Source organism: Micromys minutus (assembly GCF_963924665.1).
Source record: "Micromys minutus genome assembly, chromosome: 23".
NCBI lineage: Eukaryota > Metazoa > Chordata > Mammalia > Rodentia > Muridae > Micromys > Micromys minutus.
This window is the reverse complement of record NC_137958.1, coordinates 13,085,784-13,112,738: the sequence shown is the minus strand read 5'-3', so window position 1 is coordinate 13,112,738 and position 26,955 is coordinate 13,085,784. Positions and strand designations below refer to the sequence as shown.

Below are 26,955 nucleotides of genomic sequence, written 5' to 3'. Positions count from 1 at the left end.
GCAATCTCACCAACAGTGGAGGAGTGTTCCTCTTTCTCCACATCCTTGCCAGCATCTTCTGTCACCTGAGATTTTTATCTTAGCCATTCTGACTGGTGCCTCATGCTGTTTGTTAGAGAAAGCCCCTGCCTTCAGACTTCATCCCCTCCCCTCTACAAGCCAGACGAAACTGTCTAGGTAGATATCTTAGTTGGAGTTTTATTGTTGTGAACAGACACCATGACCAAGGCAACTCTTACAAAAGAAAACATTTAATTGGTACTGGCTTACAGTTTTAGAGGTTCAGTCCATTATTATGGTAGGAAGCATGGCATTAGCCAGGTAGACATGGTACTAGGGGAGCTAAGAGTTCCACATCTTGATCTGAAGGTAGGAGGAGGGGACTCCCTTCCACAGGCAGCTGGGTGGAGCTTGAGCACTAGAAGACCTCAAAGCCCACCTACAAATTGACACACTTCCTCCAACAAGGACACACTTTCTAACAATGCCACTTCCCAAGCATATTCAAATCACCACAGTAGACTAGCCAAAATCTGTGAGCTACAGGTTTAGCAGAGACCCTGCTTCAATTAATAGTGATCAAGGAAGACACCTAATATCAACTTCAAGCCTTTGCACAGACACTCACACACACACCAGCACACATATAGGGATATATCGAAATGCACACAGAAAGCACAACACATACAAATTCACATGTGGGGTAAAGAAGTATATACATATGCATATATGACATGTACATATACAAAAAATTAATTTTCTATGGCAGGCTTTGTATGCATGATTTATTTGCTATTTGATTTATTTTAAATATAACTTTCATAAAAATAAAGCCATTATTTATTTAACCTGCTGCTTTTTTTTTTCCTCAGCATCCAAAAGAGGGCCCTGTGTACCATGTGCTTAGATACTGAATAAATGATCAAATCTTCATTGCTTGTGACACAGTCTGTTGGGTACTAGGAATAAAGAAACAATAAATTTTTTTTTAAAAATTTTAAGTGACACCAAATTCCAAACAGCATATGCTCAGGCAGGAGAAACAGACAAGAAATCAGAATATTTAAAAGAATAAGAAACTGCTCATGATAATGGTTAGGTCTCAAACCTGGGACAAACTGCTAGCTAAGGTGTTTACTAACATATCAAGGCTGACGCTGGCTGCTGGGTTCTCCTAGTACCCCCCAGTCCCTACCTGTAGCAAGGTCTTTGGGAAGGTGTACACAGCCTTCTACCCGAAACCTCTCCAGCCTAGGGGCTGGCCTGCCCTTCCCCCAAGTCTTTTCTCTACATAATCCAACCATTTTGGCGATGCAGGTCCTTTTGGTCCTTTTGCCTCTAACTCTCTTGGCCAGTTTTTTGGTCCAGGATGTTATTCTAGCCACTCCCCACACCTCACATGGCCTGGTGCAGTCTGGCCTCTCCCAGAAGTCTCTGTCTCTGGCTGTGCCCTCCCTCAATGTACAATAAACCTTTATTTTTTTTTCACGTGTAACTAATTCTAGGTATACCAGGCCTCCACAGCACGACTGACTTCGGTGGCCCTGGTCAGGAGAAGCCGCTCTGATGGAGTCATTAGCAGACACACGGAGAGAAAAGCTTCCGGCAAGGATGAGCACTCACATGAGGACCCTTTCCTTCTGAATTTCCTCCCAGCATTCTACACTCCTGTACTCCACGTTTCCATGGCCGATTTACAGGCACGTTCAGCTAGAGGTGATCCCAGACACCAACTCAACCCATCCTCGTTTTATTGTGGGGAAATACAAGTGTGTACTCTTTGCTAAGAATTTTCAGAATTAGTACGGAGAAGTCAGTGCGCTAAGAGAACCAGTAGAGAGAGCCGTTTGAAATCCAGTCTCTCTGACATCCCACCCAATGGCTTCAAATCAGCAATTAGTTCAGCTGGGCGTTTACTAGTGTCCCTGCACTTCCTGAACACTAACTGTCCTTTACAAGAGCAGATGCACACGGTATTGTCCTGCGTTCCCACCGCCACCTTCATTCCATCCTCCTTTTCCAACAGAGACAGCCCTGAGTCAAAGATCGGCGGCCCAGGGTCACACCGCCAAGGACACAGCCACCCATCTGCAGAGCGCAGCTTTTCAGCTCCTGTCCGCTGCCTCCCTCATCTCTCAAACGATGTATCATTTCTACAAACATGGTTCCTGATGAAGTTAATGGAGGTGTGAAAGCCATGGGGCTTTAAAGTCGCGTGCAAATTCTTAGCTTGCATCGTTGACGGAGGCTGAAGCAGCGGCAGTGGGGTCGGGGGCAGGACGGCTCCGACCAAAACAAGCTATTCCTAAAAGCGATCCAGAAGTGTTCTGCGTCATGGCTTTCCTCATCCACACCCCATGTCAAGCCAACAAACACATAGTTCCTTGACAGAGCAAGTCGACTTGGAAAACTAATTTGGAGTCCGTTCAGCGCAGAGCCGCGGAACCTGCAATCACTTTCTGCTTGGTTGGTTAAGGTCAGACTGACCCATGGGGGTTATCAAAACATGGATTTGAACACACTCTTTTGATTTAACCATTCCAAGTAATTTCACCCAGCCAGCCGGAAACATCTGGTTCTTCCACAGCCCAGCGGCGCTTTCATAGCTCTCCGGGGTCGAGAGGATTGTTCCCCCAAGCGAGACGATGAATCACCGGTGCTGTGAAATCTGGAGGCGATTCTGGTTGGTTGCAAGTTCACACGCTTTAGTCTTTTGCACAGAAAAAGTCACAGCTAAGGGGAAGGGGAACCATGAAGCAAGGCTTACAATGTTAGCTAAGCAAACAGCTACATTGTTTAGCTACGTGCATCACGAGGCAAGGCTTACGTTGTTAGCTAAGCAAACAGCTACATTGCTTAGCTACGTGCATCGAACTCTGAAGTCGTCGACATAAGGCTTTTCTCCATGTCCTGTGCCAAAATTCCTGCACTTCGTGGGGAGTGGCCCCTGCCAACGCATCCAGTGGCTCTGAGTTTGGCTTGCAGTTTAACCGATAGTATGTGAGCCCTGCCACCTGTCTCGGAAGCACACTCCTTAATGAGCAAAAAGCGATACAAAAGTGGTCACAGACAGAGCCTGACTCACCTTCATGACCAGTCGGTGGAACTAGACCTAAAATCTGCATATTTCCCAGTTAAGTTCAAATTGTATTTCCCAAATTACTACTCGAAACTTTTCCTCCGAAATATTTAGGCAGTCTGTATGCATAAGTCTGAATTCAGTTTAAAACTAAAGCATTCCAAAATTAAGGCTTACACAATATAATTTTTGTTGTTCAAGTTCCCAAGAATTAGTTAGCCAGAGACATCAGCTTAAATGCTATTTTTTTTAACAACTTAGGGAGAATTTTTGTTTTGTTTTGTTTTGTTTAATTCTTGGTTTTGAGATAGGCTGACCTATCTTGGTTTTGTATGCAAAAGAGGCTGGCCTCAAACTCTCAGAGATCTGTCTGCCTCCAACTCCTAGGATCAAAAGTCTGTGGCGCCATGCCCAGCTAGTAAATGATTTAAAAGGTAACTTTGCAACTCTATTCATTGAATAACATTAGCAAACCCAGATGTTTAATATATTAGTGTCAAAAATTCATTCCCAACTTTCCACTATTATATACATCTATCTTCTTATGACCTGCCATTTTAATGGACATCCAATGCATAATTTACTTTATTAGGAAAAATTTGAGACTATCTCTAAAAATACATCACACTGTGTGTTGTTTAAGATTTAGAAACCTTAAATTATCCTTGTGGGAATGTAGTAAATGTTTAAGTTAGCATAAAACTAAGGGCTTTCATTATAACATTTTCATACTGTACTGGCTGGTTTTGTGTCAACTTGACACAAGCTGGAGTTATCACAGACAAAGAAGCCTCAGTTGAGGAAATGCCTCCATGAGATCCAGCTGTAAGGCATTTTCTCAGCTAGTGATCAAGGGCCCATTGTGGGTGGTGCCATCCCTGGGCTGGTAGACTTGGGTTCTATAAGAAAGCAGCTGAGCAAGCCAGGGGAAGCAGGCCAGTAAGTGACATCCCTCCATGGCCTTTGCATCAGCTCCTGCTTCCTGACCTGCTTGAGTTCCAGTCCTGACTTCCTTTGGTGATGAACAGCAATGTGGAAGTGTAAGCTGAATAAACCCTTTCCTTCCCAACTTGCTTCTTGGTCATGATGTTTTGTACAGGAGTAGAAACCCTGACTAAGACACATATGTATACTTCATTATACATTATTTCCCTTTTTTTGTATTTTTCTTAACAATTTAACTTTTACCTTTTTTGCATGTGTGGTGGTTTGAATAGGAATGACCCCCCAGAGACTCATATAGTTGAGTGCTTGCTCATTAGGGAGTGGCATTATTAAAAGGAGTATTTTTGCTGGTGTAGGTGTGACCTTGTTGGAGGAAGTGTGTCACTTGAGGTGGGCTTTGGGATTTCAAATGTTCAAGCTAGGCCCAGTGTCTCTCTTTTCCTGATACCTGCAGATCCAGATGTAGAGGTCTCAGTTACCTCACCAGTACCATGTCTCCCTGCTACCCACCATGACAAACCTTTGGAACCTATAGGCAAGCTAAAATTAAGAGTCCCTATGGTCATGGTGTCTCTTCACAGCAACAGAACACTGACTAAGACAATGTGTGTGTGTGTGTGTGTGTGTATGCATGTGGATGTTCAGGTGCCCAAGGAGGACTATAACTCTAGATGGGCATGCACTTACACATAGACACACACATAGACAAGCATGACACCTGACACCCTCTTCTGGCCTCCGTGTGTACCCGTTACTCGTGGAATTCTCTCACACAGAAATACACATGCATAAACAATTTTTAAAATAGGGGCAATGCATCGCAGGGAAAAGAATCAACAGTAAAGTGTCAATCTCCAGAATGAGAAAAACATTTGCCTCACTTGACAGTAGGTTTTATATGTGAACTATAAAAGGGTACTCCACACAAAATTAACAAAGCACAAGTAATCTAGTTTTTAAATGGACAAATGGTATGAATAAGTACATCTCAAGAGAAGAAATGCAGATGGAGAAAACATATGAAAATGCTCAGTTACTGTAGGTCATCGGGAAAGTACAAATAAAAACCACAATACGATGCTGTCATCTTCCCCTACTGTCAACAGCATGTCTACACACACCATCTCCTGCTGAGGCTGGAGTCTTGGACACTGCTGGCAGGTGTGTGATCAGCCTGGTCACAGGAAGGACAGTATGGCAGTCCCTCAGAACAGAGCTGCAGAGATCGCCCGGTGGTTAGGAACACAGAGAATCAAGGTTCGATTCTCACAACCATCTGCAACTCCGCCTCCAGGGGATTCAGTGCCCTCTTCTGAACTCTGTGGGCATAAGGTGTACATACTATACACATACATGACTGCAGGCTGTGCTAGTACCCATGAGAATAAATCTAGAAACATTGCTTTTGAACAAAGCTACCATATGATCCCACCATAACACGTCTGAGTATGTATCCAAATGAAATGAAACAGCAAAAAGATATTCCTGTATTTCTGTGCTTCTTGTGACACTGTTCACATTGGGGAAGATATGGCACCAGCCTAGGTGACCATCCGCAGATGGATAGGTAAAGGAAAGTGTTCGAGGTATGCACTAGAGTATTAGTCAGCCATGAAGAAGAATAAAACCCTCTTGTCTACAACAAAATAGGTAAAATAGGAGGACAACATGTTAAGTTACGTACATCAGACACAGAAAGATATAGCATGTTCTCTCATGATATAGTTTTCAAAATAGCTTAAGATCAACCTGAAAGAAGAATTCTGAGCACTAGACATATGTGGGATATATGGGAGGTGAGATTTGACCAACACCCCAAAATCTCTATCATCTGTGAACGGTTGGGATGCATGAAAGGGCCAGTCCTGAAGCTGCAGAATCTCCATGACACAGGACAACAGGATAACCAGAAGCGCAGCGAAGGTCCAGTACTGATGGTGTCACACAATCTAGAGACCTCAAACCAGACCTAATGACTCATTGCAATGAACATCTGCAAGTGAAGATGTGTGGACAAAGGGACACACTATGGGACACACTGACAGACTACAGCTTACATGATGAGATTTTCCCCATACTTTGTTTTTTAGTTTTGGGGTGTGTGTGTGTGTGTGTGTGTGTGTGTGTGTGTGTGTGTCTGTATGTGTGTGTGGTTGATTTTGGGGGGAGGGTACAAGGAAGCATATGAGGAGACAGAGAGATGAGAGAGGGATTGGGGTGCATGATATGGGACTCGCAAAGGATCAATAAAAAGTTTTTAAAAAAATAATCCAGGTCTATGTATAAAGTCAAGTGTGGGAAGGGTAGGTATGTGTTCAGGGCTGCAGACTACCACAAAGTTAGACTGCTAACAAAAGTTTTTTTAAACCAGAGAATGGTAGGGAAGTGGCCCCCAAGAAAGAGGAGCCCAGAGTGTATCCAAATAGGGAGGTAAAATGGGAAATGGGGATCTGTGGAGCCCAAGGCAGTTGGAGGCCAAGGAGAGCCCAGCTGCCCAAGCCACACCCTGGGCTACAGAGAGACTGACAAGAAAATACAGCATGAGGCAGTCAGGTCTGTGGGTTCTAATGAGAACACGCATCAGGCGTTAACTCATGAGGAAACAGAAAACAAACCAAATTTGAGAGATGCTCTATAATAAAACCTGCCTAATTTTCATTCCAAGAGCACCAAGATGGACTCTCAGGAGACCACCTCAAGGGCCTCAAAATTAAAGACTATAGAAGTGTTCTGGGCTGAAGGAAATTAAGGAGGCATACCAACCACCTGCACCCACAATCTGGACTTGTCTTAGTTGCTAGAACATAATTGGAGAAATCAAGAAAACAGAGCTAAGTCTGAGGAGCTCAATGGTTACTGTAAGGCTACTGCCTCCCGTTCTTCAGGAGAAACAGTTCTGTCTGCACCTGGGACTTTTCTCTAAGTCTTAGATGATCATAAGTAAAAAAAAATCCCGGAGAGTGATAATGCTTAAAGCAAACACAAATTTAAAATTGCAAAGCTATTGATATATAGAAGAAGACCTATTTCAGCTAACCAAAGCCACAGGAGGGAGAAGAAAAGTATGCTGTCAGAGGTTCTTAAGTTACAGGCAAAGGAGCATGGGACGTGTTTGAAGGTTATCTGTGATTGCTTAGAACAAGTAACAAAAGCCTTAGAGTGGTCCCCAACAAACAAGAAAATATTAGCAAAGACAAGAACATCGCAGAAAAAGCAGCTATGCATGTGTGAACGGTATGGTATACATCACTCAGAAAAACCATGAGAATGACATGGCACAGAGAAGCTATTAGGGCGCAAGTGACAGACTTTATTACTTAAAGCTTTAAATTCCCTGACATCAGAGTACTCTAGAGGCAAAAGAAAGAATGTTTAGTGTGATGGAGGAAAATATTCAAATATATTCTAGGTAAAAGATCAATATTGCCAAAATATATATAAAGAGCTATAACGAACAAGTATGAATGACAGTATGACAGTAGAAAGACAGGACACAAGCAGATGATTTGTCAGGGAAGAACTTATAAGCAAACATACTTACCCTAACTCCAAGCTATACTCAAATTGTAAGAACACTGTTTAACCAACTACAGACCTGAAGTATTGCTTGTTCGGGCAGCGCTGAAATGTCAAACGGTATGAGCTGTTCCGTTACAGTGACGTCAGAGAAGCTTCCCTCGAGGCTAATCGGTTTTTCATCCACTTTAGATTTTAGCTTGAACTTCCATTTTTTCAACTGAAGTTCATGTTTTGAAATCTGCAATGGAAATCATTTACAAATCCCATGGAATTGTCCTAAGGGTCAAAGGCAATGACCCTTAGAAAGCACAGTGTTGACATGGCATTAGTCCCTGCTCTACACTGTTGACTGCCATTATTACCTCAATGATAATTTTCCATATGTGCACATAAAACTCCCTGGACCATCTTAGATTTTATAACCATTAGATTTATTAATTGCCATAAGCACTGGCACAGGCCACGCCTGAAAGACCTGGCATCATCTCCTCTTTTAGAGAGAAGGAGACGTGTGGGCCAGCAGTGGATCTAGCATTCAGAGACTCAGAAGGAATGTACCAGTGGGGAAATAAGCAAAAGAGAGGAGTCAAAGAACATATTTTAGAGCCTTGTCTGACTTACCATTATGGAAAATCCCATTTTTTTCCTTCCTTAAAACAAATAGCATCTAATCTCATACCAAGTCGTCTTCTCTTGCTTTGCTCTTGTGCCTGGCTCTCTCCTTCCACTTTGCTAGAATAATTCTTTGTCTTTGCATATAGAACAAATGTCGCAACCGAAGCAGTGTAGCTGCAGGAAATGTACATCACATGTAGTTAAAGCTATTTCCAAAAACACTGTGAACTAATGTATCTGACAGTTTGTGTTTCATTTTAATCACACTAAAATTAATTACTTTTAATAGCACTAAATAGTGCTATAGGGATTTTTTAAAGATGTAAATATGTAATATTTTAAAATATGTAAATATCCCCTTTGCCCTTTGACATTTAGATATAATAAACATATATAAACAAATATACATATAGTCTCTTTTTTTAAAGAAACAAATTAACCTTTTACCAAACTCATAGTTCTAAGCATTTCCTAGAAACACAATCACTGTGTACTATTCAGATCCAATGCCTTTGAATTATAAATTCTAGATCAAATAGATTGCCTGATACATGTTAATCAGAGATCCAGAACTCAAACACAGGAGCCAGGAAAAACAAACAGGTTGGAGAGCAGGCAAGCTCCTCATCTGCACCTGGCTGCACCTGGTTATACCTGGCTGCATCCAGCTGCACCTGGTTACACCTGGCTGCATCCAGCTGCACCTGGTTACACCTGGCTGCACTGATTACATCAGACTGCACTGGATATATCCTGTTGAACGTACTGCACCTGGCTGCACTGGCTGCACCTGGCTGCACTGGCTGCACCTGGCTGCACTGGCTACACCTGGCTGTACTGGCTGCACCTGGCTGTACTGGTTACACCTGGCTGTACTGGTTACACCTGGCTGCACTGACTGCTCCTGGGCTTCACTGGTTGGATCTGGTTGCAACTGACTGCACCTGACTGAAGGCTCTCCCATTTTCTCTCAGAAGTTGAAGCTCAGAGTTTGTCTTGGATTTTTGTTTTGCTTCACTACTCAACTAAAAATGGGTATCTGAGTTGTGCATGAATACTTCTGACATTTAAAGTTTGACCATGTTGTTTTTCATTTGAATGTTGTGCAAACAGAACAAAACACAGTAGCTAACAGTGTTCAGCATCACAGGTGAAAGTTTAAAACCTTTTTTTTGTTTGTTTGCTTGTTTGTTTTTCTTATACCTGCCAATGAGCTGGAACCTCACCAAACATCACAATTTTGTCCTAAAAATCTAAGCTCTTTGGGAAGCCAGAACTCTGGTAGTTTAGTTAGGCTGTTGTTACCAACTGAGACGTGAACATGCTTTCACAATGCCACATCTACTGCATTCTCATTTCTTCTGCTCATTTTCCACTAAATGCTTTTTTACCTGAGTTGTCGCCCATCAAAATTATGTTTCTGTACATGTAAATGCTAAGGTCAGTTTCAGCTAGTATCACTTAAATCATAACGAGTATGCAATTAGAACATTCTGGAAGGAATGAGCACATATTTTTTTTCAATACCTCATTTTTATATCACTTAATATTACTAGATTACATATCCTCTAAACAAGATTAGCATATTTCCTAGACATCTAAGTCATTGCATAATACAAGTATAAAATAAAATATTTAAATACTATAAATCTATGCTATTTGTTCATTTTACTGGCAATACCTTGAGAATAATAGTTTAAGCTTACTATCTGAAAACTTTGTCAATAATCAAACAAAACTTTAAGTTTTTATGATTGAGAGCTAAATGAAATAAGTGTGCTGTGAGTTGGGGACATTGGCATAGAAGTGTCACCATGTAAATGTAACGTGGGTCTTGTCAAGAGATGACGTAACTTTGGGGTTTTATTTTTAGTATATAAAAAAACTGTATGGATGCTTTGCCTACATGTATGACTGTGGAGCTCCTGTGACCCTGTGAAAGTCAGAAGAGAGTATCAGATCCCCTGTCCCTGGAGTTACAGACAGTTGTGTGTGCTAAGAATTGAGCCCTCCGGAAGAGTACCCAGTGCTCTTAACTGTCTGAGCCATCTCTCTGGCCTGAAAAGCCGACTCAAATTACAAACAGGAATATCAATCAATTTATGTCAGCATAAATCTAATATATCATTTACAAGTCTGTGATTGGCCCCTGTGAGTTAGGGAGGTATCCGATGACACAGGGCATGTGTAAGTAGACATGGGGGGAAGCACCAAGGGTGTGAACCACAGAAAAGAAACAAGTGGAAAAAGAGAACAAAGAGAGGAGATGGAGGAAAGGGGAGCAAGGCCCCATGTGGTCCCATCTCGGTGAGGGTGGGAGCCTCAGGAGACAAAGGCATAGCAGAGCAGAGATGGGGCCAAGGAGAAGGGAAAGGCCTGGGGAAAGAAGAGTGTTGGTCATGGGAGCAAGAAGCCACCCACGGTGGGACCCACGGTGGGTGAGTGATGCTGAGGGGCAAGAAGAACCCAGAAGGGCAGAGAAGACAGGAGGTTGGCCCAGGGTATCCAGACTCTCTAAAGAGCTTGCAGTTCACACGGGATTGAGGAGTGTTAAATTACATGAATATTACAAACACCTTGTGACAAGCTAGTTAACTAGTCCCCAACCCTTCGTTAGGTTTATGATAAAACTTTCAGAGTTCACTGTGAGGCGGAGACAGACAGCAAAGCTCAAAAGGAAGTGATTTCAGCTGGCTCTGGTGACTCACGCCTGTAATCTCAGAATGCCAGGGCTGAAGCAGGAGGATTGTCTTAGGCCATCCTAGGCTACACAGTAAGACCTTGTAGCAAGGGCAAGAGTGAGATCAATCGATTTCCCTGACTTGGCACAGCCATAGGTATGTATAGTTTAGTATCCGGATAGCTGCAACTGAAGGGTTGGAGTCCTCTGGCCCCGAGAAGATTGCACGTGTGCTGTCCATGTATCACAGAGAAAATTTTTTTCTTTAAGCTTCTTCACATGGACATCAAAGGAAGTGTGTAAAAAGAATACAGACTTTCTGTGTCAGTGCTGGTTTCTAATGAGTTTATAATTGGCTTTGCATTGTGAATAAGAGCTGGAATAGTTGGGCCTGGTGGTACAGGTTGTGATCTCGGCCACTGGGAGGCTAGGGGGTTGCAAGTTCAAGGCCCATCTGGACAACTTAGCAAGACTTTGCCTCAAATTTAAAAAGAAAGGGAACTCTGTGGAGGAGCTTAGCATGTACAGAGCCCTAGGTTCAGCACCAGACTAGAGAGCCAACAGTATATGTATACACACACACACACACACACACACACACACACACACACACACACATTAGGTTTTGTTACTGAGTTGTGTTTTGTTTTGCAGAAGCTGGCCTAGAATCACAGCTCTGTCACAGTGTTCTGTATGCCGGTAGGTAATACCACACCACACCACACCAGCCTTACAGCAAGTGCATTTCATTGCTTCATTCAACAACAGTTCTCTAAACACTAAAGTAACCTATTCTCTAGGCATATTTTAACCATTAGTTCGTTGACCCACTGCACGATCGGATGCCAACACTAATCGCTATGGCGTGAGCACTTACTTATCAGCCTTTCTCTACTCATAACCGTGTAGGAGAACCAGCGATTAAAAATGTGTTTTTGGCATGTAAAATTGTGGTGTGCTATTGCTTTGTCCATCTTTTCAACCATGTCAGCCTCATGATTTACGCGAGAGATTGCAATGTCTTTCCAACCACTGCAGGCAAAAGATACAGAAAGGCATTATTTTCAAGATATTACTTTGAAGCAAGGGTAATATGATAGTAAATAAATTAAGGATAAGAAGTGAGATTATTTTTATCCCCTCAAAAATCACAACAGGGGTTCAAATGGCAGTCAGCATGCAGAAGAATGCAAATAGATCCTTTCTTATTTCTTTGTACAAAGCTCAAGTGCAAATGGATCAAAGACCTCCACATAAAAACCAGAAACACTGAAACTAATAGAGCAGAACATGGGGAAGAGCTTAGAACACATAGGCACAGGAGAAAATTACCTGAACAGAACACTAATGGCTTATGCTCTATGATCAAGAATAGACCTCATGAAATTGCAAAGCTTCTGTAAGGCAAAGGACACTGTCAAAAATAAAATAAAATAAAATAAATGGCAACCAACAGATTGGGAAAAGATTTTTACCAATCCTATATCTGATATAGGACTAGTATCCAATAACCCTATTAAAAAATGGGGTACAGAACTAAACAAAGAATTCTCAACTGAGGAATATCGAATGGCTGAGAAGCACCTAAAGAAATGCTCAACATCCCTAGTCATCAGAGAAATGAAAATCAAAACAACCCTAAGATTCCACTTCACACCAGTCAGAATGGCTAAATTCAAAAACTCAGGTGACAGTAGATATTGGAGAAGATGCAGAGAAAGAGGAACACTCCTCCACTGTTAGTAGGAATGTAAACTGGTACAACCACTCTGGAAATCAGTCTGGAGGTCCTTCAGAAAATTGGACATAGTACGACCTGAGGACCCAGCTATACCCTTCCTGGGCATATACCCAAAAGAAACTCCAACATCTAACAAGGACACATGTTCCGCCATGTTCAAAGCAGCCTTATTTATAATAGCCAGAAGCTGGAAAGAACCCAGATGCCCTTCAATAGAAAAATGAATACAGAAATTGTGGTACGTATACACAATGGAATACTACTCAACTATTAAAAACAATGAGTTCATGAAATTCCTAGAGAAATGGATGGAGCTTGAAGCTATTATCCTGAGGAAGGTAACCGAGTAACCAGAGAACACTCATGGTATGTATTCACTGATGAGTGGATACTAGCCCCAAAAGCTCTGAATAGCCAAGAAACAATTCACCGAACTTATGAAAAGCAAAGAGACGGATGGTCAGAATGTGGGTGGCTCAGCCCTTCTTAGAAGGGAGAACAAAATACTCGTGGGAGGAAATACAGAGACAAATAGAGGAGCAGGGATTGGAGAAAAGATCATCCAGAGACTGCCTCACCTGGGGATCCACCCTATACGCAGCCACTAAATCCAAGCACTATTGCTGATGCCAAGTAGTGCTTACTGGCAGGAATCTGATATGGATGCCTCCTCAGAGGCTCTTGCCAGAGCCATACTAATACAGAGGAGGATGCTTGCAGCTAATCATCAGACTGAACATGAGGACACACAATGAAAGAGCTAGAGAAAGGACTGAAGGAGCTGAAAGGGTCTGCAACCCCATGTAGACACTAGCCAGATCAGCCACTCCCCAAGTCCCTGCACATAAGCCCTGAGGCCAAACCAATGGGAAGCTGGTTGTTGAACGCAGACCCATTTCAAACTGTACTAAAGCAGAAGTGGAGCCAGAAAGTAAAGGACACGAGGTGAAACTATCCTCCGCCTGAGTTCCTTTGTTCCTAGAGAGATTCCAAGAGTTCCTGTGCCCTGCACAGCTTGGCATTATTCCTGAGGGTTCAGGCCCTTCAGGCCCGGGTTCACACACCCCCACCAGGTCCTTGGGCTTTAGTCTCAACACCCTGCTGAACTTTGTTTTTACAGGCTCCTAATCGGTGCCCTGCTAGGATTTGTTCCCACGCTTCCTAGCCAGGAGTAGGCTTTCCTCTGCATGGGTGACTGCAGGGGTAAAGGAGCAAAGAAAAAGGAAGACTATGTAAAAGCACATTCTTACCTGAAATGGCTCTTTATTAAATGTCCAGTGTAAAATGTGCATGCTTTTATCATCAACTCTGGAGTCACCTAAAATGAATAAGCAATTGAACTACACATTAGAAATAAATAGGACAAAGCTGGGTGGTGGCGGCACACACCTTCAATCCCAGCACCGGGGAGGTGGGGACAGGGGTGGGGGATCTCTGTGTGATCCAGCCAGCCTCTGTGGTGAGTTCCAGGCCAGGACTATACTAGGAGACTAGGTGAAGAAAGAAAAGAGAAGTTGAAGAAAGGCCTCTGCAAGGCTGAGAAGAAGATGGAACCAGAGAGGCCTCTGGGGAGAGGAGAGGAGGGTGAACACCATTTACATATTTAGAAATTATGCTAAATATGTCTATCACCTATTTTACTGAAATCATTCTTTTTTCATGTTTTTATAAATTCTTTGAAAATTCCACGTGTGTACAATGCCTTTTGATCACATTCACCCTCTGCTTCTCCCAGACTCACCCCCATAACTCCCTCCCAACTTCATGTGTACCCCTTTATGCACCCTTGAATCGAATCCAGTTTGTGCTGCTCGTATATACACGGATGTGGAGCTAACCACTGGAACATGGCCAGCCTACCAGGGACTATACTTCTAAAGCAAACCAACTCCTCCTCACTGATGTAAAGATGACTGGCTGGATCTTGCTCAGGTCTGATACAGGCAGCCACAATTGCTGTGACTTCATGATACATCAGATCCGTCTTTCCCAGAAGACACTGTTTCATCCTGGTCTTTCTCCACCTCTGGCTCTCACAGTGCCCCGCACCCCACTCTCCACTTTTCTGCAATGATCCCTGGGTAGAGTCTTCATAGCTTTGAATGATCTTGTTACAACCCATTTACTTTAAAACATTTTAAGGTAAATGGTTATGGTATTGTTATTATCAACTATGTGTATAAGTGTTTAATTGCAGAATTGAAGATATGGTTCAGTTGGTAGACTGCTGGCCCAACATATACAAAGTCCTAGGTTCTAACCCCCAATGATACATGTCTGAAACTCCCAATTCTCATGGTAGCACATGCCTGTAATCCCAGCACTCAGGAGGTAGAGGCAGGAGGATCAGAGGTTCAAGCTCACTCCCAGATACAACACAAGTTTAAAGCCAGCCTGAGCTACATGACACTGACTCAAAAGGAAAAGAAAATGCAAGTGTAGTCTGTTGGTCACAGTCAGGACTGACTTTTGCCTATCAGTACTGTAAAAGATATTCTCTCCAAAAAAAAAAAAAAAAAAACAGCAAAAATTCCTCTAAAACAAACAAACAAAAAGATGCAAGAATGCTTTTATAAGCAGGACTAAAAAATTACAAAATATAACATAACATAATATAATATAATATAATATAATAAAAAGTTTAAGTTTAATGCTTTCTCGGGACCTAGTAATTCTTCAGTCTCTTTTGTTTGTTTGTTTGTTTGTTGGTTGGTTGGTTGGTTGGTTGGTTGGTTGGTAGGTAGGTTGGTGGGTAGGTTGGTTGGTTGGTTGGTTGGTTGGGTGGGTGGGTGGGTGGTTGGTTGACTGACTGATTGGTTGGTTGGTTGGTTGGTTGGTTGGTTGGTTGGTTGGTAGGTAGGTTGATGGGTAGGTTATTTGGTTGGTTGGTAGGTTGGTTGACTGATTGGTTGATTGGTTGGTTGGTTGGTAGGTAGGTAGGTTGATGGGTAGGTTGTTTGGTTGGTTGGTTGGTCGGTTGGTTGACTGATTGGTTGATTGGTTGGTTGGGTGGGTGGGTGGGTGGTTGGGTGGTTGGTTTTATTCCCAGACAGGATCTCACTATGTAACTCTGACTGTCCTGTAGTTCACTATGGCCTTGAACACACAGAAATCTACCTGCCTCTGCTTCCCAAGTGCTAGGATTACAGGTGTGTGTCACCACACTGCCCACCTCTACCCAGTCTCAAAAGAAAAGAAATACTATGACAGTAACAAGGTTAAGGATTTGATTATCAAACATTCCTAACTAGAGCACAAGACCTACCTCTCCCAGATCATTAAAACCAAGCCCCTAGTATCCTGGGGTTAACTTTATTTACATCTGTGAGACTATTTAAAGCCCATGGTGAGTTTTTGTTTTTTCATATTAATTTTAGGTTTTTGTTAGTTGCACTGGTGATAACGCCATTTTTAAAAGCTGTGTATGGGGCCTGGCAGTGGTGGCCATCCCTTTAATCCCAGCACTCTGGGAGGCAGAGGCAGGCAGATCTCTGTTCCAGGACACCCTTGTCAACAAAGCAGTTCCAGGACAGCCAGGACTACACAGAGAAGCCCTGTCTCAAAAAACAAAACAAAACAAAAAAACTGTGTCTGTGGCATATACAAAATTCTCAAAATACAAATTTAAAAGATTTATTTTTAAAGCTATGATATGATATTCAAAGATATAAATATATCTCTTGGACATATTTAAGGAGGAAGTTTATAGAAGATTATAGTTAAATTTGTTCTGAGTGCCTATGTATCTGTGTGTGTGTCTCTCTCCTCCATGTGTGTATATGCCCACACACACGCATGTGTGTGTGTGTGTGTGTGTGTGTGTGTGTAAGAAGCCACAGCGGAGAGGAAGATAATATAATTTCTTATATTTTATTTTATTTTTTAAGATTTATTTATTCACATTATGTATATGAATACACTGTCGATGTATTACACATAATGGGAAAAGTATAATTATATCAAAAAGAAAAGTAGGTGACATTTATTTGAGCAATAAGTATTTCAGGCAGCAAATACTCTCATTGAAACTACCTAATAGGATACATCCACCTATGGGCAAAAAGAATTGTATGATGTCTCTAATGTGAATTCAGTATTCTTTAAAAGAAAATATTTCTTTTCATGTGTCTAAGTGTCTGCCTGAAGGTATACCATGTGAGAGTTGATGTGCTTAGGAGCCAGAAGAGCATGTCAGATCCCCTGGAACTAGAATTATAGACTTTTGTGAGTTGCCATGTTTGTGCTAGGAACCCAACCCATGTCCCGAACAAGAGCAGCATTAATAACCAATTATGCTGTTGCCTACAGGATATTTAATCATTCAAGTTGTCAACTATGGGTAATAATTCTGATCATTGGTGACTGACTTTTATGTTAAAACCTAAAGGACTTCTAATGACTCATGGCGAATTAATTAAAAGTCAGTCTAGCAGACCATGTGGGCCTCCCAAGTTGATAGAGTTTTAGCACGCAAAAAGAAAAATGCAAGGAATTTGAGAGATGGCTCAGCACTTAGGGGCACTGTCTGATCTTGCAGGGGACCTTGGCTTGATTCTCAGCAACCACACATTCCACAACTATCTGCAACTCTAGTTTCAGGATATTCTGTGCCCTCGTCTGACCTCCTCAGGAATTGCACATATGAGTACCCAGATATTCATACAGGCATACATATAATCATTTTTATGGTTTTTTATTTAAAAATGAAAGATGAACCTTAATGACATCAAGTTTCCACAGTAACTATAAAAAAAAAAAAACCTAGCAACAAAAATGGCCAGAGCAAAGAATGACAACATAAAATAGTTTACAAGACACATTATGAGTCCCTTAATAGAAACAAAAGACCTGTTGTTAATTACGGAAGAATTAGAATTCTGACTTGAACAGAACCTTAAGTAAGAAGGCAATTTTTAGACAATTTGGGAAAGTCAGAAATGGAATAATTATGCCTGGATACAATTAGCACTGGGAGATATTTAACAATTGTTACAATTATGTAAAACTATGGCATTGTTTCTATCTTTTCTTTTTACAGGTATTTTAAATTTTTGATACACACAAACAAAAAGTACACATATGAGCTGGAGAGATGGCTCAGTAACTAAGTTTAAGTAAAGTGTGAATTTTAGCCTCCATCTTCTGTCCCTATAGGCTGAGCTGCTTGAGGTTGGGGTGGGGGAGGGGTGTTAGGGAAAGGTTCCATGGGTGACTGTGGCCTTCCTGCTCTTGGTGTCCCTTTTGTTCTGTTAAAAATGAAAGCTGGCTCCACTGAAAGGGTCTGCAATCCCATGGGAAGAACATTATCAACCAACCAAACCCTCCACAGTTTCCATGGACTAAAACACCAACCATTGAGCACACATGGAGAATCCCATGGCTCCAGTTGAAGACTGGAGTGTCTGGCATCAATGTGAGAAGAGGCCTTTGTTCCAGAGAGGGCATGTTTTCCCAATGTAGGGGAATGCCAAGGCAATGGGGTGGAAAGGGTGATTAGGAGCGAGTGCACCTTCGTGAAGACTAATGGGGGGACAGGAGCTGGGTGGGGGAAAGGAATAACATCTCAAATGTAAATACAGAGTGTCTAAGAAAGAAAGAAAGGGAAGGAAGGAAGGAAGGAAGGAAAGAAGGAAGCTGACTTCATGCTCTCTGACCTGGCTTCCTCAGCACTTGTGAAGGTACTTTGTACTTTGAAGGATGTCTGACTTGTTATGTCTGTGGGGAGACCATGTCTTGAGATTTCAGCCGGCTGCCACCAAGCTCTCTCTACCCTGCCATTGCATTCATGTTCTCTAAGGACATCATTTTGTGTCAGAGACACACACTCAAGGATTTTAAAAATAAGACCTGTGGTTGGTCTTCTAATAATCTGACATGGAAGACAGAAGGGAAAGAAGCTCACAGGACTGTCATTTGGACAGCTGTTGTTCTGGATAAAGACATGACAATGACATTCTCTGGCTTTCCAGTGATGCCTCGACTCTACCGTCTGCCATCAAAAGATGTTCTTCTACGCATGCTTCTCTTGTACTTAGTGGCCCATACAGAGCTGTTCTTTCCTGAGGAATGGCCACCGAGTCTGTAAGGCTACGTTCCTCCTCACAGAGGCTGAGTCTCTCTTTGGAGGCCTGTATAGCTAAACTGACTTTCTGTCTGCGGTTATAAAAGCAATTTCAGCTTTTTAAGAGCACCTTTTTGCCTTTCCCAGTTCCCCGTGTCAACCCTTCGAAGTGACAAGACATATTTTGTAAACAGGCAGATATAGGCAGCCCTGCTGTGCTGACTGTATAATAAGACTATATGAAATCATTAAATGCCTCCTTGCTAGCCAGTATAGCTAGGCAGAAAATTATAGGAATGGAAATTGCTTTTAAATAAAGATAATATTAGCATGCTGATTTGAAATGTCAAACACACAGAGTACTAGTGTTTCGTTTTTCAGCGTTGTTATTTTTACTGTTTTTCTCTGAGTGTAAAAGAATGAATTAAACTGTATCCAACATAGCCTGAGCTCTCTAACTAAGGAACCCAGAGCATCAGGAGATTCACATTTTCATATCTAAGCTTAGATAATTTTCTTGGTTTTGATGCAAGGTCAAATTTCATAGCTAGTTTTTCTTCCCAACGTATACGGTATGTATTCTATACCTTGGCAAATTGCCATGCTCCCTTTAAGGTCTGAATAAGCTTACATCATTTTATCCTGTGCATTTTAACATCAAACAAAAAAACCATTTTCCTGTAAAACTTTAGATTTGAATTGTCGATGTCTCTTAAAATTCTCCCCAGTAGTTTAAAGACTCCCTAAGGACCTCTATAAACATTGGTGCAACCTGATCTTAAGTCTTCTATGGTGTTATACTAGCCATAAATTTCTCCCCCCCCCCCCGTCTCTCATCAGTGTTTCTCAAACATGTTAACATATATGTTTATTTAATCAAAATAACTTTGAGAGCAAACTTTCTCTAGAGAGAAAAGATGGAAACGGAAGACCTAGAACCCTATCCCCTGCACCTCTCTCTTAATCCCTGAGATTGTCTCCAAACTTCTCCAAGAGCATAGCTTGCAGGTGTCTGCACTCTTTGGTAGACCAAAGCTCTGTGGTTGGTACTGTCGTTAATCTATACACCATAATGCACATTGATCCCTATCATATGCATTGATTAAATGTATTAAATGAATTTTGCATTAGATGACTAATACAATGCCCATGTTCTAGAGCCTCCAGGTAATCCCAGACTTGGCAGAACCATCACAGCCATCTACATCTGTTTCTATGTTGCAAAACACTGAGGACCCAAGGCTGACCATAACCTATCCTTACGTTATGAGGTTCAGAGGCCACTTTGAATATGATTTGGGTTGCAATTTTCAATGTCTATCTTAGTTAGGGTTTTATCACTGTGAAGAGACACCAGGAACAAGGCAAGTCTTATTAAAATACGATATTTAATTGGGGCTGGCTTACAGTTTCAGAGGTTCAGTCCATTATCATCAAGGTGGGAACATGGCAGCATCCAGGCAGGCAGGTATGGTGCTGGAGAAGGATCTGAGTTCTACATCTTGATCAAAGGCAGCAGAAGGGGATTGTGTGTCACACTGGCTGTAGTTTGAACATAGCAGACCTCAAAGGCAGCCCCAACAGTGACATACTTCCTCTGACAAAGCTACACCTATTCCAACGAGGCCACATCTCCTAGCAGTGCCACTTCCCATGGGCCAAGCATTCAAACATATGAGTCTCTGGGGGCCAAACCATTTCAAACCACCACATTCCACTCCCTGGCTTCCATAGGTTTATAGCCAACATAATACAAATGCATTTACTACAACTTTAAAAGTCCTCATAGTCTTTAACAGTCTCAAACTTGTTTTAAACTTCAACATTCAAACTTCTCTTGGGATTCATGCAATCTCTTAACTGTAATCCTCTGTAAAGTCAAATCAAAAAGACGTATCATATACTTCCAACATATAATGGCACAAGACATACATTACCATTCCAAAATGTAGGAAAGGGAAGATAAAGTGAAGAAATTCAGGACCAAAGCAAGACAGACAATCAGCTGGGCAAACTTCAAATTCTACGTCTCCATGTCTGATGCTAAAATGCCTCTCATTTTTGTTGTTGTTAACTACAACACACTTCTTTCACTTGGAATTGTTCCACCCCCAGTTAGCAGTTTTCCCCTGTGGGTATCTGGCTTCTCTAACATCTTGGAGTCTCCAAGGCAATCTAAGCTTCACCTTCACAGTTTCACACAATGCCCTCTCTGGATCTCCTTGCAGAAATGCCCCTGACTTGTGCCTGGCCTCGGGGGCTTTCCTCAGTCACAAAGGGAGATTCCATAATCCCTTTCTTCTATCCTTGACTCTAAAACCAGAACCAAGTGGCTGAAGCTGCTACGTTTTGCTGCTTGCTGGGCCTGGAAACAAACATGACCCCCTCATTCAATTACATTTTCACCAGCTTTCTGTTTTCAGTGGTTTCCTTCACTGCCTAAGCTTGGCTGTCCTGGAACTTGCTCTGTAGACCAGCCTGACCTTGAACTCAGAGATCTGCCTGCCTCTGTCTCCTGCATGCTGGGATAAAAGGTGTATGCTATCAAGCTTGAGCCTAAACCATTCTTTAATTTCTTTTCACAAGAGGAAGCTTAGCCTAGCCGGGTGGAATCTTGCTGTGAGGTCCCTACTCCCTTAATTCCATTGAATATCTTTAATCTGTTCATCTCTTTGAACACAGGATGTAGCTACATTCTACTTCCTGGTTCCCCTTTGATCATTGAACCATACATTTTGTATCTTGTATTCCTTGGTTAGCTTATTTATTTTCATTAGAACACTCTTTTGAATGCAAAACTCTTCACATTAGCCTCAGGCAAACTTTTTGGACAAGGACAAAAAGCAGCCAAATTCTTTGCCAAAATATCACAAGAGCAGTCTTTAGGCCACATATTAACATTCTTCTGATACCTCTTGAGCCAGGCGTTTATAATTCAAATCACCCTTAGTACCATTGTCTTCCATGTTCCTACTAGAACAGTCCATTAAGCATTGCTTAAAACATTCCACTGTTTTCTTAACACAAAACTCCAAAATCCACATTCCTCCAAACAAAATCATAATCAGGTCTATTACAGCAATACCCCAGTTCCTAGTACCAAGTTCTGTTTTAGTTAGGATTTTATCATTGTGAAGAGATGCCATGACCAAGACAACTCTTATGCATAAAACATTTCATTGGGGCTGGCTTACAGTTTCAGAGGTTTAGTCCATTATCATCATGATGGGAAATGTGGCAGCATCTAAGCAGACATGGTGCTGGAAAAGAAGCTAAGAGTTCTACACATGTGTCTATAGGAGCCATACCTACTCAAAGCACCACAATGTTCAACTTTAATTAGGGCCCCCCAAGTTTTGCTTAGACTTACACAGGTCACATCCCTGACATCACCAAGTATCATACACTGTTCTATTCATATTTAGTTTTTGTTGATATTTCTCTCTCCGTGTGCTTTTGCCAAAACACACACACACACAGTTCTAATACTCTCCATCTCCTGTATTTACTCCCTTGTTCTCTCTAAAAGATCAAAACCTCCTGCCAGAGGCTTTTCCTTTCAGGAACATGCAGGTCTGGCTTCAAGTTAAATCTCATAACCTTTGGTCATATCTTTTCAAACATGCCTTCCTTTGTCCTCAGCCATCATGGCCACCAGCAGACAGTGGCAGGGTAGAAACAAAAGGAAGTAACTAGGAAAAAAGGAACGTACTCTGCTTTAAAGGTTCTCTAAAGCTTTTGTTTTGTGTTTAAAAGAGGATCTTGCCAGTAGCCCAGATTTTGGCCTCAGTCTCTCCAACCACCTGCATTAGTCTCCTGTATGCTGGGATTACAGGATGTGATATTAATCCCAGCTTTTATAATGTTATTTCTGTGCATGTGAGGAAGAGAAGAAGAAAAGCAGACAGAAATGGAAAGGGGGAAAAGCCTGACTGCTCTTTAGAAATATGGGGTGTTTGACTCTTGTGGTAGTCTCTCACTTTCCTCCATGGCCTTAATTCAAAAACCTTTTTGACCTCACCCCACCCCCACCCCCCAGTAAAATCTAAACCCTGTTTGGGCATTTCCATCAGAACTTAAGGTGTGTTTGAGAATGCTTGATTCATTACCAGCTGTTCATCCAGTCCAAAAAGTTGGTCTAAGTAAGTTTCAGACAGTCTTCGAACTCTTGGCTTCAGTGATGGATGAATGCACATGTCCCTTCAATGAAACCACAAAGCAAGGTCAAAGCACATGTCCCTTCAATGAAACCACAAAGCAAGGTCAAAGCACATGTCCCTTCAATGAAACCACAAAGCAAGGTCAAGATGAATTCCATTTTGAAGTAATTCTGTAAGGAGTTACTGGTTCTCTGCAGTGTTGGGAGAAGGGGAGGGTGAATTTCCCCTGAGGAGGCAGGTCAGAATCACCTCACCAAGAATTTGCTGAGCTCCCAAGCGTGGTGTGCTACCCTTTCCTCATCCTCACCTTGAAACACTTTGTCCTAGAACCAACAAATGGGAGCTCACTGTGTTTCTCCCACTGACAATCCATGATCATAGAGCTCACATTGAATCTTGGGGACCTACCACCTACGGAGGGATTCCTTAACAAGCCCCAGATTTGAAACACTCCTTGGAAAGACCTTAGCATGATACTATACAATGGTCTTCACCTATCATACTTCAAAACAGTACTTACCAAAGAAGGTTTTCCAGGCCACTTTTAATGATAGTTAGGATCATGTGCTCTAAATATTTCAGTGGGTCCTCAGGACATGTCACAAGTAAACCACTTAACAGCGCCTGTTAAAGAGAAGAATAAGATGGAGTCATTGCCTCTACACCCACACAGGTATGTGTGTATATGTATGTGTGTATTTGTATGTATGTGTGTATATGCATGTATTTATGTGTGTATTATGTATGTGTGTATGTATGTGTATATGTGTATGTATGTATGTGTGTATGTGTGTATGTGTGTATCTGTATGCGTGTATGTATGTATGTATTTATGTGTGTGTATATGTATGTGTGTATGTGTGTATCTGTATGCGTGTATGTATGTATGTATTTATGTGTGTGTATTTATGTGTGTGTATATGTATGTGTGTATGTATGTATTGTATATATATGTAAGTATGTATGTTTTCACTCATGTATCTCTTCCTATTTACTGTGTTGGCATGCTACTATAGTCAATTCAAAATTCAAGATATCTCGCCTCTGTCTAAAAACTCCCACAGATGACACAATAGAAGTTGCTACATGATTTTTGTATTATGTAGGAAATTTTTTATACAAATCTAGAGATAATTACAAGCTTAGATCCAGGTTTCTACCTTTTTAAGAACAAAGAGCTGGGCAGTGGTGGTACACATCTTTAATCCCAATACTTGAGAGTCAGAAGCAGGCAGATCTCTGTGAGTTTGAGGCCAACCTGTTCTATAGGAGTATAGAATGCAAAAAAAAAAAAAAAAAAAAAAAAAAAAAAAAAAACCTGTCTCAAAACAACAATAACAAAACCAAAAACCAAAACCAAACAAAAAAAAAAAAAAAAAAAAAAAAACACAAAACAAAGGAAAAAGCAAATTAAAAAAAAAGAAATACTCAAGCCAAAACATAAAATGACTAATAAAATCCATAGTCAAAATCTACTATTGGCAATGAAATCTATACAGCCGTTGTCCAGGGCTAAGGTCAGGAGAAGTGGGAACGACTATTTTTTACACAAAGAGCTGCTGTGGGCTACTGAGAGGTCTCCATCCAGCCCACTGCAGGCAGCCTCTTATTTCAGATGGTGGGTCCCCTGGAGGGACAGGTCCCCTGGAGGAATGTGTCCCCTGCTTCTCAGGGTCCCAGACACCATCCCTTTTTACAAGGAATAAAAAAAAAATCTACTATTGGAGAGAAGTGTGACCCTCACCCCTTCCCAAGGAAACTTTGCAACAGACGTAGACCGCTACAGAAAGGCACAGTCAGTCTACAGAGCTGTAGAGCCCAATCCCAATGGATGCAGCTACAGAACACTCCCGTACCTGAGGGGACATTGCAGAAGAGAAGCAGGAAGACAGTAAGAGCCAGAGCGTGAGGAAGTTTGCTGTGAGCGTCGATCTCCTAGTAGCATCAGAAGTTATACCCATACAATCTCACCAATGTGACTGTCCAATCATGATCTGAACAAGGGCTGCACCAATGGACATACAACTTTTCTGAATGAATTCTGTATAATAAATTCCTCCCTTCACAACTCGCCACTCCACTTGGTGTACAGCCAGTTAGGATCCTACCGGCAGGATAAACGCAAATGTTCAGACTTTGACATTGATCCCGACCCCTCCCTACTGCATGTTGGAAATAAGATGCTAATATATTCCAGAGACTACTGAAAACTAACAGTTTTAATGGACAATTTGGCATGGAAGGCCAAAAGAGCCATGGCGGCACCTCTTAATATCCTCCTATTATCTTTTTGTGTGGCAGGAAAATGCACCCTCCCCAAACTCCAGAGACAAAGAAAGGGTATGGAGTTGGACAGAGTTCTTAAAAGAAAGAACACTGGGCTGCAGAGATGGCTTAGTAGTTAGGGGCACCTCTGCTGCTTTGTAGAGGATCCAGGTTCGGTTCCCAGCCCTCATGGAAGCTTAGGGCTGTGGTCATCTCCAGTTCCAGGAGCTATAGTCCACTTTCATGGTCTTGGTGTGCACCAGGCATGTATGAAGTGCACATACATATGTAGGATGATGTCATTATGCAGCAAGGCAGGTCCAGCCCATCACTGGATGAAAAGGAAGGGTAGGTGGGGAAAAGGAGAGAGGAGAGGAAGGAAGAAGAATCAAGATGGAGCCGGAGAAGGAGATCTAGGTCCAGGTGGTCTTAATTGGCGATAGGTCGATATGAATATTTTCAAGGGTTTCTATAGGTCAATTTATTTTATTTAGGTGGGTGATGTATATATTTGTCAATTGGTTGTAAGCTTATTGGGAAACAGGTCAAAATGAGGTCTCCCACCTCTGACGTGGAGATGGAACTAGCATAGCATTGCCTTCTGGTAATGCTTTACTTTCTATTTCAATAATGAACATTCGAAAATAAATCAGCTGTGCCTTGTCAACATGTAGAAATGGTACCACTTTTTAACGTCAGTGGCTTTATAAACGGAAGTGTCTTGAGCTCATTAAAGGCACCCAACTTGGCCATGTAGAAGCTACCTTGGGGAGTAGAAAACACCCCTTGGGACCAGCACTGGAGAGGGGAGTGTCTATTTGAGCCAGAGTCTGACTGTTATCCAGGCTGGTCTGGAGAAACCAGACCAAGCAACCCTCCTGCCTCGGTCACTCCCAAGTTGCTGGACTATGGGACTACTGCCAAGCTCAGCGCAGGCTGGATGATTTACATCACAAGTGAGGAGCATCAGCCACGGGGATGTGAGAGACAACCATCTGAATGCCTGACAGACTGTGTCACCAGTGGAGAGATAAATCATCGTATGTGGCTAATCCCCAGATAAAGTAAGTCCTGGAGAAATCGTGACTTGGCAGCTTTTTGTATCTTTAGTGTTGACCCCCCCAGAACTACATCTGGGAACTGCTGGCTGTGCTTCAGAGTTTTGTCCCCCACACCCAAGAAGCCATAAATGTTACCCAAAGGTCCAGCAAAATAAGTTAGTAAAGCAGCCCTCCTCTCCCAAATCTGCAAACTGTCCCTTGCCACATAAAAATTCCTGATTCTTGTAGCTATGGAAAATGTTTATACTGAGACAGGCCTTTGCTGTGTTCCTCAGGCTGATCTCCTGGGCTCAAGCAATTTCCTTTCCTTTTCTTTTTTTTTAAATTAATTTATTCTCTCGTATATTATATCCCAATCAAAGTTGCCCTCCCTCTCTCTCTGCACCCCATCTCTTCCAACCCACCCCAACTCCAACCTCTTCTCTGTTTCCCTCCAGAAAGTGTCAGCCTCCTGAGGATATCAACCAAACTTGGCATATCAAGTTGCATAAGACATCACAAGCAAAACCACTGAATCAATAAAGCTGGACTCATGGGAGTTCTCTGAGCCTGAACCAACAATCAGGGAGCCTGCATGGGTCTAACCTAGGCCCTCTGTGTGTATGTTACAGTTGTGTGGCTTGGGGTTTTTGTGGGGCTCCTAACAAAAGAGCCAGGGGCTGTTTCTCAGGCTTTTGCCTGTTTTTGAAACCCTTGTCCTCCTACTGGGCTGCCTTACTATGAGGGGAGGTGCCTGCCTAATCATATCACAGTTTTCTTTCTTAACCTCTCGTGTAACTTGAAAGAAAGTACAAATCTCTGTGCCTCTCTTAGGTACCTCTGACAGGTA

The 26,955-nt window shown here is 42.1% G+C and overlaps 1 protein-coding gene across 1 annotated transcript in view; it reads right to left on the bottom strand.

Annotated features, from left to right (window-relative positions):
* The window catches only part of FBXL13 (F-box and leucine rich repeat protein 13), a gene marked incomplete at both ends in the record, with an annotated part of 170,544 nt that overhangs the window by 132,804 nt on the left and 10,785 nt on the right, over nt 1-26,955 (bottom strand). The window contains 6 exons of the mRNA XM_080936361.1: nt 7,620-7,781; nt 8,223-8,332; nt 11,716-11,870; nt 13,830-13,897; nt 22,750-22,840; nt 23,321-23,424. Of these exons, the coding sequence (XP_080792487.1) occupies nt 7,620-7,781; nt 8,223-8,332; nt 11,716-11,870; nt 13,830-13,897; nt 22,750-22,840; nt 23,321-23,424 (690 nt within the window). The remainder of the gene's footprint in view (nt 1-7,619; nt 7,782-8,222; nt 8,333-11,715; nt 11,871-13,829; nt 13,898-22,749; nt 22,841-23,320; nt 23,425-26,955) is intronic.